We start from the raw sequence: 12,389 nt of genomic DNA on the forward strand, positions 1-12,389 counted from the left end.
TGTCATTGATTATAGGCGAACATTTTCAAAAATGACAAATAAAAATGTGAAAAATAAAAGTATATTAGCTATTTTCGCTATTCGTTGTACAAACATGGTATAGGGGATTATGTAAAAGCCTCAATTTACCTGCATGCACACAATAATAACTAGTATATTTTTTCGTAACCTAATTACAGAAAGTGTAACATTTGTTACTTAAATATAGATTGATGGCAGTAATTGCTCTCATATCAGCCACCTGAGGATTCAGCTGCATGTCAAAGACCATACTGTAGGAAGTGGCACTAGTCCTACTATCCCATATAATGGGTGCATTGTGAACAGACATCTGTTACATCCTGTTGTTGGATGGAATGCAAGAACAAGGGTGAAATGGTTTAAGCTAAATATACTCAGGAATTACCAACAAAGGTCATATCAACAAAGTTTACATTTTAACAATAGGGCCTACTTTATTGTTCAAAATGATATCTGTGCACTGAAACAGTAAATTTCAATTTAATCCTAAAAACACACACACTGATAGAACCATTTCTAAATGACCCCAAGCCGCTCTAATGAATGTATACTACGTCTTACACACATCCAATACAATTTTGCATGCCTAATTGTCATCCTTAAGATTGACCTCAGAAGTCAATCTTCTTGAACAAACTGCAGGTTTAAAAGGCCCTCAGCTCTGAACTCGGTAGAATCTGCACCTGGCTTGCTGATAACAAACTATGTTTACACCTGGGAAAAACTGAATCCATTCTCTTTGGAGCAAATAATAATCTCAACAAGGCAGACGGCTTCTCAGTTAAAGTGGACGAGTCACACGTAAAGACGAAATTACCTACCTAGGTTCCATCCTGGAGACAAATCTTTCTGGTGATAAAATGGCCACCAATGTAATCAAAATGTCAACCAAACCAGAACCAGAAGAACAAGATTCCTCACTGGTCAACAAAAACACCTTGAAGACCCTAACAGGAGCCCTCGTACAAGGTTTCTTCGACTATTCATGCACTCGTATCACACAGCACCTCAAAGGCCCTTTAAAGAAGGCTCCAGACTTCCCAAAACAAACTGGTCAGGCTACTACTTGGGTACCATCACCCAGAACCCATCTCACCCCTGCCCATTTTGATAGGCTCGGATGGATTAGGGTTGAGGACAGAGTACAGCATCTTGCAATGGGTCTGGTCCACAAGATTCGCTACACCACCAAGATACCCCTTGTACCTATATACTGTAAATACTTCCTTAATGTCAACGAAGTCCACACTCAACCTAGATTCGGCTCAAACAAGGGATCAAATTAATTTCGCTCCTATGCCACTAAAATGTGAAACGCCCTACCAACAGCCATCAAGACATGTGAATCCCTTGACTCCTTCAAACCGCTCTGAAAGAGCACCTACTGTACATGTATGGATGTATTGGCTGCAATTCAAAACTGGCCCCTGTAAAAACAAAACAAAAAGAAAGTCTGAGTTCCCCCCACCCCACTTTTTTTTAACTTTCTTTATATGATGATTTCCTGGTTTTTCATAGAAGTGTATATTTGTACGTCTTTCTGATTAATTGATGGTGGACCCTGTTGTAAACAAGCTTCACCATGGTTTTGTCTCAAAGTAACAGTTTTTGTAATGACTTGTGCTTTTGTTTGAAATGTACCCATTCTGATTCTACATACTGTGAAATAAAAATTTCAATCAATCCTGAATGGGATGCTGAATGAATAAAATTCCATGGATATCCTAGCCATGCATTCTACAGTGAGTGAGTGGTTGTGTTATGCAATTAATCAGTATCACTTGAATAAATTGGTGAATGACCAGCTAACCTCTCAGTTGGTTCTGGCCTTTTTCACTATTCTTACTGACTAAATTAAGCCTGACTACTTTACCAATGTACAAGTTTAGCTTGTAGATCTGCTATTTCGGCGAAGGAACATTCATGTTGTGGGACATAGCCTTTCAGAGCTTGAAGTAAACGGGATGCAAACAGGAAAACTTCATAAACACAGCATGTTGAATGCATAAACATTTACATTTACAATGTATACATTTCCCTTAAGGTACTGATATACTGTATACACTACAGTACACTGAGTAAATGAGCAGCGAGGAGTTCCGTTTCTCTGAGCTTCAATAGCATGTTGCTGATCTAGCCAACAAGGAAGTCACAGCACATCACATTCACACATAGTGGTAAAGATAGTTGTCCTGATTAAGTTTTATGCCATCATATCTTCCTGTGAGGTTTAACTTTAACCACATGAATCCAGCATCCATATTTTGGTGTGAACATTCACCTAGATGTAGAACGGCTATTTTCCATGAAGAGGTGTAGAGGCAAATACTATCAGACCTAGTATAGAGCCCTGGGAACCTCCAGTCAACTAAGTACAGTATATAGGATGTAAGTGGTTAATACCTGCAGTGAAATACTTCTACTTGTCTTAGCTACTGGAAATGGTCATGGTTAGTGCTTGGGTTGAGCTGTTGGGGGTTAAGAAGTCTCACGTATCTCATCAGATATCTCTGCCTACTACTGTATGTCTTGGGAAATCTAAATGAATGGGCTTGGATGACAAATAAAAAGAGTGGCAACACATCTACCCCCACTGCTTTGATACCAATACAGATATCATGATGTCTTTGCATTGGTTGTGAAGCTGTTGCTTTTTCCATGTACAAATTGTTTGCTCCCAGTTTTAGCCCATTCATTGAATGTCACTAGACATACAGTATTAGTAGGCGGAAATCTTTGATCATCTGGCTACGCAAGACTAAGTGTCTTGCTTAGTTGACAAATATACTGCGCAGGCCGTGGTGGGTGAATTCATTTTGCAAATGAATCAACCACTTTATTAAAGGCTTTTTACTTTTTTGCAACAAATGTTTAAATGTTGCTTTACGGGGTAAAAACAACCAACAGCAGGAATTATAGAAGTGAAAAAAGGTGAAAAAAGAGCACCATGAATAAAACAATAAATTAAATAAGCATCTCATCAAGCTCTAATGGAGCAAAATGCCAACGTGACTTGAACATGTCATGGACACCTTGACACTGGGACGAAGTATCTCCTTCCCTTACACACTACACACGGCAACCTTTTTCATTTCAAGGACCCCCAGTTTGACATGCACTATGCCATATGGACCCCCACGGTCTCGGGGGACCCCAATCCACATTGGGGACCCCAATCCACACGGTACAATCCTCAGTGTTACTTTAACTCTGAGAGGGTATACAAATGGAACCAAATGGACCATTTGTACCCTCTCAGAGTTACAGACCTGTAATGGTCCACTTGGACTCCTGGTAGTCCCCGGACCCTACGTTCAGGAACAGTGTTCTACACCACTTGGTGCGATAAACACAGGTCCTCGACAGGCCAGAATAATGCACGTGTCATCACCTATCCCCTGCCTGATTTAGGAGAGGCTCGGGCGGGCCGCTGTTGGCTGAACAGTGAGAGCCATCCCTAGGGAAAGCTTGGACTTGTGTGGCCTGCAGGGCAGCTTCCTCCAGATGAACCTTTGAACAGAAGGCCTGAGGATGATGAAAACCCAGGGATTGATGATGGAGTTCAAGGACAGCAGGCGAAGAGCGGGTAGATCGCCTGCGTGGTACTCTTCCATCCTGCCAAGGTTTATGTAGACTCTGAGCTATGGGGTTCGTTCAATAAGCATGGAGACAGACAGACAAGACACAGTAAGGGCAAACGAATGCCATACATCCATATGCAGTGTATACAAGCACATACGGTATGTATCATATATATATATATATATATATATATATATATTTGTATGTATTGGTCATGTATGACCAACTCTAGTCTGAAAAAGGTTTATTCATGCATAATGAATAATTCCAAACTCGAATTGGCTAAGGCTACAGTAGTTTGGGAAATGATTAATTTCACCCTAGTCCCCTACACACCATTCCAAAGATTTGAGATGCTTCATTGCTTATAATATTTTAATAGGCCTCTATATTAATATTTTATGCTGAAATTGAAACTTACTCTCATCTATCATTGTTTGACCCACATTGACAAATATGAAATGTGCAGGCAACTTCTTATAAATGTGAATCTGAATTGTGATGTCAGTCAATGATTGTCATACAGTGATTGCCCTTGAAAAGATTAAATTCAGATTTGCAGAATTATGGTTATGAGAACGCAGATTAAGTTAAATATCAACGAAACAAAGCTCTTACCACTATGGGGGATGAGCAGAGGATGAAAACCACTGTAATGAAACTCATCAGCAAAAGATGCTCCACTTCCTCCGACAGCGACCTACGGCGGATCCCCGTCTGCTGTGGACCTCGGTTGCGCTGCGCGTTGTGCCTCCGGTGCATCTTCACGAGGCAGTAAATGACGGTCACGTTGCATCCCACGGTGCCAGAGATCATGATGAGCGTGAAGGACGCGTAGAGTCCAATGTACACTTTAGCCGCGCGATCTGACAGCGGGTGCATGTTGAGGAAGCACCATGTCCCGGGGCAATATTGCACGTAGGACCCATACCCCACGAAGGGGCTCACACAGAACAAGAAGCAGGCGACATAAATGAGTGCCAGAGCGATGTGGCCACAGTGCTTGTTGAAGTGCCTCTCGTAGAAGTAGGGAGAACCTATGGAGACGCAGCGCTCTATCGCCATTGCGCACAGAACGGACAGCGTGGAGAGGCTGAAAAAGGCCATGCTGAAGCCAAAGTATTTGCACACCTCATCGCCAGAACTCATCGACACAAGCGTCCTATTCCAGGCGTAAGAAGCCAGCACTATCGGGCTTACCGAAACAGTCCCCAGTAGATCCGTCACGACCAGCGCCGTGAGCAGGATTTGAAACAAGGACGAGCCTCTTCTCCGGCGCCGCAGATCCAGCAGGACCAGAGCTATGATGTTGCCCACGGCCCCGGTGGAGAACATGACCGCAGACATCATGGGGTTGCCAGTCTCAAGAGTGCGTCTCTCGTTGCATTTGTTTGGATCTGAAGAGTAATTTAGTGCCATGTGTAGCTATTGGAAAGGAAACCCGCATGGGCTCCGGGACTTCGTAGGCTCTCAAGGAGTGCGTAAATGTGTCATGATTTATCCACGTACTACACACAGCTGATAAGTAGCCTAGTGTCACGCCCCCAGGCCATATTCCATACACAAGACAAGGCAGTAAATGTCACACACGCAGAGTTTGGTTTGGCTTCTGTGGAAGACCACAGTTGTAGGCCTACATCATCATCGTGACTCATGATCGAGTCACCGAAGTGATCAGGAACGGGAAACATGAGAAAAGTAGAGGGCCTTAAGGGGGAAATTGTATCAGATAGAACATTATTACGTTTTTTGTCAGATAGAATCTATCTGACACAAAAAGTTAATGATGCACATTTGGAAAATAATTGGGTGCATGTTGAGGAAGAATTGGGAAATTAGCAATCATAAAACACAAATAAGTAGTTTTTTAATTATAGTAGTAAGTAATTATAAGCTGCACACATACTAGATACATTAGGACTTTGGTGGTGATGTGTGTGTACTCGGAGGTGTATTATGGATGTTTTATTTGCTGTTCCAAAATGTAACTTTGACAATTTAGTACGGAAGTGTAATTTTATTTCTGCCTCTTGGCCAGTTCCCACTTGTAAAAGAGACGCAGTCTCAATGTGTTTTTACTGGTTAAATAAAGGTTAAATAAAAAAAATAAAACACCAGAGCAAAGAAGTGAGTTCAGTCACACGAGAGAGACTCGGAGTAGAACCGCTGCTCCTTCGCCTGGAAAGGAGCCAGCTGGTTCGGGCATCTGGTTATAGGATGCCTCTCGGTCTCGGCAAGGCTGGTTCTAGGGGGTGGGGGGTGGGTGGGCAGTGCCAACCCAAACGTGCATCCCAATCAAAAGTTATGGGGATTCTTTCACAGTCACAGGGAGACATGTAGCCTATGGAGAGGCACCGTCCCAACCCATATATTTTTTTTTAATATATATATATTTTTTATCCCACGATTTTGTAACCCATTTTTCACCCCTGTGTCAATCATCTAATGTGATCCTGGGCTCTACACACCCTCCACCAACCTAGTCCCCATATATGGGGGACAAGGGGAGAGCAATGGACTTGAACTCATGCTTCCTTCATGCCTGAGTGTCCATGTTGCTCCTTTACACGTACCTGGGAGTTTCCCTGGTTGGACGTAGCACGTGCAGGAACACGTTATTCCAACCAGTTCCTTTCCCCTCCATCAGGCGCCCCGGCTGGCCAGGGGGAGGCAGTTTAGTGACCAGGATTACTGCATGTTTTTTGTGAGGGTACCTACCCTAGGGGACACGGGGAGAACATGCAAACTCCACACAGAAAGGCCCTTTCGCCAACCCCGCCTTCGGGTATGGGCACTGATGGAGCGGAGGAGGAAACACGCCGCCAGCACCCACAGCGTCCCGAGCGGGAATCGAACCCAGGACTAACCCATATTAACTTCATACCCCAAACGTGCATTTGTGCATGCCTGGTACCGCACACGACCATGGCTTGAGTACTCCGTTAAAAAAGACGCACGTTTCCGTTTCCCCTGTCGGAGTGTTGGTAATGAAAGGGATGTTGTTTTTACCATGCGTGGTTACACTAACAGGAAAGCGGCACAACAAAAGAAACCTTACATGACGATGATGCTGATGATGATGCTCATGATGACATTGATTTTGGTCTTTTTTTTAATGATTTGAGTACCTACACCTTAGAGAAGTCCCAGCAAATCAGGCACAATTTGCTATTTTATTTTACAAATTACATATATATGTATATGTATGACTAGCTTTCAATGATGACGTAAGACATGGTCATGTATGTATTCTGGTCCCAGCAAATCAGGCACAATTTGCTGTTTTATTTGCATACGCATCAAAAGTGGCGGGTTGGCTGGGACGGTGCATACGGACCGGGCTAAACTATTACTTGCGCGCTCTGCTTGCGCAAGTAATGACACCCATATCAAGCCTTGTACCCTATTCTGAGAGATTTCTAGACTCCACCTTGTTGCAGCCTTTGCATGCACTTGCTGGAACTGGAAAAGACTATGCAACTCTGAAAAGCGAACTCATTGTTGCAAAGCCAATGTTGGCCAAGATATGTTGTCCAACCGAAACAGATCTGGCCACTGTGTCTAAACACATGAAGACATACAAGAAAGCATTTCCTGTGTTGCACAAGTTGTATGTGACAGGCCTTGTAATTGGTGTGTCTTCAGCTTCATGTGAGAGTTCCTTCTCCACACTGGCACAATTGGCACATGTCCTTTTTTTTCTCTTAAATTTTTATCCCACGATTTTGTAACCCAGTTTTCTTTTCACCCAGTGCCAATTGTCTAATGTAATCCTGGGCGCTACACTTCCTCTGCCAACCTGGGGGGGCAGCGGACTGACCTCATGCCTCCTTCTATGCATGAGGAGTCCAAGCTGCTTCTTTTCACCTGACAGAGGGGAATTTCCCCGGCCGGACGTAGCGCGTGGAAGGGACACGTTATTCCGACCAGTTCCTTTCCCCTCCATCAGGCGCCCCGGCTGGCCAGGGGGAGGTAGTTTTAGAGACCAGGATTACAGCATGTTTTTGTGAGGGTATCTACCCTAGGGGACACGGGGAGAACATGCAAACTCCACACAGAAAGGCCCTGGCACATGTCCTTACCCCCTAACGTCGCACCATGTTGCACAACAGAAAAAATTACTTGGTAATTTTGGCACATGAGAAATCTATAACAAATACATTGGACATGGATGAATTTGTTACCAAAAAAGATGAAAAAAAGATAAATGCAGCCTCAACAGGGCACAAGCCAGATATGATAGATAGATAGATAGATAGATAGATAGATAGATAGATAGATAGATAGATAGATAGATAGATAGATAGATAGATAGATAGATAGATAGATAGATAGATAGATAGATAAAAAAAGATTTACAAAAAAGAGAAATGCAGCCTCAACAGGGCACAAGCCATGCAGTGTCCTATTTGTGCCGGTCCCAAGCCCGGGTAAATGCAGAAGGTAGTGTCAGGAAGGGCAATAAGCCCTATTCACGATGACGTTCCACAACTTCCGGTTCACGTCCGGGTTTGGCTTTGAAGGGGAGCAGCATATTTCGCCCATAGGGATACATGCAATTTTACAGACTTTAAGAGGACAATATCGTTTCATTCCAAAAGGTAAAGTTAACATTAATACTGTTTTCAGTTTTACCATCTTTTTGTCTTGATAATGGTATCCGTCTTTTATACTTTACCATTTTTGAATTGCCTTAAATGTCTTGTTTGGATGTGCGTGTAACTTGTAAGTATCAATGCTAATGCTACTGCGGCTGCTGTTTGCCTTTGTTTATCTGATTTCTTTTTTTAAATAAACGGCAGGGAGTCCGTTTTGTTTTATAACTAGAAATCCTTTAACTGTTGAATTTAATTGTAACCCCACATGATGCAAACTAATCATTGGTGTTTATTTAGCCCTCATGACTTTTTGTGTTATCATTTTATGTGACTGCACCTCGATCGTGCTGTTTACATTTCTGCTTAATACAGTATTAAATAAATCTATCATCCATTCAGTCAGTGTGTATCCAACTCTGTATGTACATACTATAACCAAAATTAGCCTTACATTTTTAACAGAGGTTAGGGCACATAATCTGTTTCATATAGATAGACAAGTAGGCTATGATGTTTTTCATTTTAGGTCTGCAAGCTTACGTATACTTTATTAGCGATTTATTATTTTTTAGTGAAAATACAATTATTTTATATATCAATTATTTGATAGACATCAATCCTCAGTGGATATCCATCATTATACTAAGTTACTGACTTGATCAAAGCTCTTATTTTAAACCATTTCCATGTATATCATTATTAATTTCAGGGTATGGAATTCACAAAATCCCTTGCCCACCTGCCGCAAATGCGGTTCAATGATGTTGAAAGGCTTGCTGCTCAGTTTTCAGACACACCATCTTCCAAACGGGAAAAGGGGTACAAGTTCTTCATTGAACAGTATCTGTTTGATTATGAAGGTAAAGTGCTTTTGTCTTTGTTAGTAAAACAGGACCCCACTTTGAGAAGTACATAATTTCATTCTGTATCATGAAATATAATAATTAATTAATATGCATTGTTAATCTTGCACACTTCGCATAGTCCAATTAATCTAGAGAGAACGGGTGTTCCATTGGTCAGTCTTCCATTCAAACTGTCTTAGAAAAATAATAGATTATGTCATAAAATTATCAATAATGTGATAAAATCACATTGGGGCAAAAAAAATGTGAATTATGCTTGCATTACACTTATACTGAAATGATTTGTATTTGTTTGTGCTACAGTGTGTTAAAAGGTCCAGCACCTCCCTGACAGTACGGTCATGGTGGAATCTATAGTCCTCAAAGTGTCATCTTCAGCTGAAGACACCAACACAAAGGTTCTCCTGGAGTTATCAGGTAATTCTAAGCACATTTGGCTGAAATAGTTTGTTCTGATATCTGGCGTGATCATTTAAATCTAAGCTATTAAGGGTTGGTTTTTCCACACTGTTAAATCACTCTGGATTTTACTTTGTAATACTGAATTTTTAACCACTTGGTGTCAAATTTGTAATTACCTTTTTTTCTTTTCTTTTGGTATTCAGACAGCCAGCAATGAGTAATTACATTTTTTTTAAATACTGAAAAAATATTGCTTATAGGAGCTTTAAACCCTATATATTTTGTGGACTGCGGTCCCCCAGGGGTCTGTACTTGGTGCTCTCCTTTTTGTCCCTGTACACCAAATGTCTTCGCTGACAATAGCTGATCTGAAAGTTCACATCAGCTAATCTGAGCTTGTAGATCACCTATTTTAGCCAAATATTTGCCTACATGCCTAAAATAAGGATTAATGATGCTTGTGGGGGTCATGTGGTTAAAACCTAAGGGCTGAAAGCAGAGAGACTTTATTTTAATTATTTTCTAGTAAGTGACATTGGTGGGTGCTGAATAAGCAGTAATGCATATTACAGTATGCATGGTACAGTATCTGACACCAAAACGTGTTGCAATGTTTCCTCGTGATTTCAGGTTAAGAGTACTAATCACTACTTACACTTACAGTATCTATAACCACAGTGTTATATATAATACCAAAGTGTTATTGTTTACAATTTTGTGGCAACAAAATTGGAAGCACACCGTTGTCTATAGAATGTAATTGTAGCTGATATTTTCCATTCACTGAAACAAAGGACACTAATTCGAAACACTAAAGTAGAATAGCTGTTACGGTTTCACCATTCGATAGGGTGTGTGTTCTGACTTTTTAATCACATAGTGTATTTTTACATTTGTTATAACCTCAAGATATTAACGCATGAATCATCATACTGATGATTTGTTCTAAACCGGAAAAAAGTTTAAAAGGCGAATCAAATAAATTCTCCTACAGTGCTTATTATTAACTTCCTGTTCTGCTGTACTTTGTCAGGATGAAGACCTGGGGAGCTTCCTTTCTACTCTCCTGAAAAAAGGGATTCCTTCTGGATTGTGCTGAAATATCACAAACCAAAGATCGATGATCAAACATCAAACTGCATCGTCAGTGATGAAGGTCATCCAGTGTAGGCACATTAAATGAGCCAAGATGGACTGTATAGTAGATCTACAAGCTTGTGTTCTGAACTTGTACATCAGTGATTGTCACCAAGAGATTTGGTGTTTGGAGGGGGGAAAAAAGCAGACGAAGACGAGTACAGCACCAACTCGGGTCAAGTTTCTTAAGTGGAGAGTCTTCAAGGGGCTAAATGTTCCCTGACATTGTGTACATTTTATTCACTGTTGTTAATTTAGATGTACCTGCCAAGGGCCTAGAAATAAAACATGTAAATTATTTTTTTGCTTTGGATATTGTACAAATGCCAAATTCACTAAATGTTCGGAGTTTGGTGATTGCAGCCCTCCGAAAGGCTTAAGAACAGGCAGCACACACGGGCATGACTCGTGTTAGTCAATTTATTTAGATAAAGACCACAGGTCATAAACCTGGAAGAAAGAATAAAAATGGCATTACCATAACATTCGTTTGAATATAATGCAATAATTACAAATAAGCATCACAGTATGTTATTGTAATCGACTCTCACAAAATATAATATAGCTGTACATTCTCCCAGAATATACCTGCTGAATATAATTGTCACATAATCTTACAGCTCCTCTCATTACTGATACAAAAGTGCAATATAAAGAAAACCGGCATCATGCATATATTCCCTATATACACACAAGTAGCCTACATATAACCAAACCACATATATACTGCGTATACACTAAATGTGTATATAAAGCAGCACAGTACAGCAGCACAGTAAACTCTGTTAATACAGCGAGCTGGATACAATAAGTATAAACTATAAACTGCATTTCCCAGAATGCAATTCCCAAAGTGCCTTGCGCAGATCGCACGCAGCACGCACGCACGCACGCACTATGCCGGCCGGTACGATACTACACAAACATTACCATGGCAACAGAGTCCGTAAGTTAAATACATACTGACGTGACACTATATGGACGTGCAAACACCACACAAGCACACAGGACTTCTCCACCACGCTACAGTCCGCTAAGCGTCCCGACAGAGCAACCTGTCAAAAACAGCCAACGCTGGCCACAGCTAAACACTAGCATTGCTACATAAACATGTACATAAACATCCGTGCGCCGCTCGCTTAATACTTGCGGTATACCAACGCGGACACAACGTGACAATACTACTGCTAGCCCATAGCAAAACATTATAAACATTATACATTCACACACTACAGTTCAAAATCTAACTCACCAACGGGCTGTGCGCTCCTGTTGACATATCGTTGAATGTAATGAGTGACGCTCTGAGCAACCATTCATATGGTCGCGGTCGCACAGTCGCGCATGCGTAAACATAATCATGACCATTATACTGACACACGTATCGCATAATGTAAAGCAAGAATTAGAGTTATTAAATTATTAAATAGGACAATTATGAAGTAACTTATTTTAACACCCCACAGTTCCCATTATTTATAAATGAACCTTTTTATGTCCATAAACTTTACTTGTTTTTAAATCAAAACTCAAAAGAACCGAACACTAAACCTATATTAAAAAAAGACAGTTTAGAAATACTTCCATTTTTGTGTGTGTTATCTTTATACATGCTAGATGATACGTATGAGTATATTAAATTTGATTATACAGGAACAGACATCAAAGCTATCAAATAGGACAAAACAATTACAGCTGAAATCAATAATATATCAGTATTCTGATATTAACCTGTGGGCCACATGAAGTGTAGGTGGGGGCGTCGTGTGTGGCCGCCAGTTGC

At 41.0% G+C, this 12,389-nt stretch overlaps 1 protein-coding gene across 1 annotated transcript; it reads right to left on the minus strand.

The window, feature by feature from the left end:
• Positions 1–2,917: 2,917 nt before the first annotated feature.
• ptger2b (prostaglandin E receptor 2b (subtype EP2)) lies at positions 2,918–5,042 on the minus strand. The gene is made up of 2 exons (XM_080790452.1): positions 4,222–5,042; positions 2,918–3,662 (listed from the first exon to the last, which is right to left on the minus strand). The coding sequence occupies exons 1-2, from the start codon at positions 5,020–5,022 to the stop codon at positions 3,429–3,431; spliced, it is 1,035 nt and encodes a 344-aa protein (XP_080646578.1). The 5' UTR covers positions 5,023–5,042; the 3' UTR covers positions 2,918–3,428.
• Between the last annotated feature and the right edge of the window lie 7,347 nt (positions 5,043–12,389).

This window comes from Protomyctophum bolini (genome assembly GCF_963924005.1).
Source record: "Protomyctophum bolini genome assembly, chromosome: 19".
Taxonomy (NCBI): domain Eukaryota; kingdom Metazoa; phylum Chordata; class Actinopteri; order Myctophiformes; family Myctophidae; genus Protomyctophum; species Protomyctophum bolini.

Bases quoted from the DNA above. Each gene is read 5' to 3' on its own strand.
- ptger2b (XM_080790452.1), bottom strand. From the start codon at position 5,022: ATGGCACTAAATTACTCTTCAGATCCAAACAAATGCAACGAGAGACGC. The intron at 3,663-4,221 runs GTAAGAGCTTTG...CGAACCCCATAG, and splicing joins TCTGCTCATCCCCCATAGTG to CTCAGAGTCTACATAAACCT.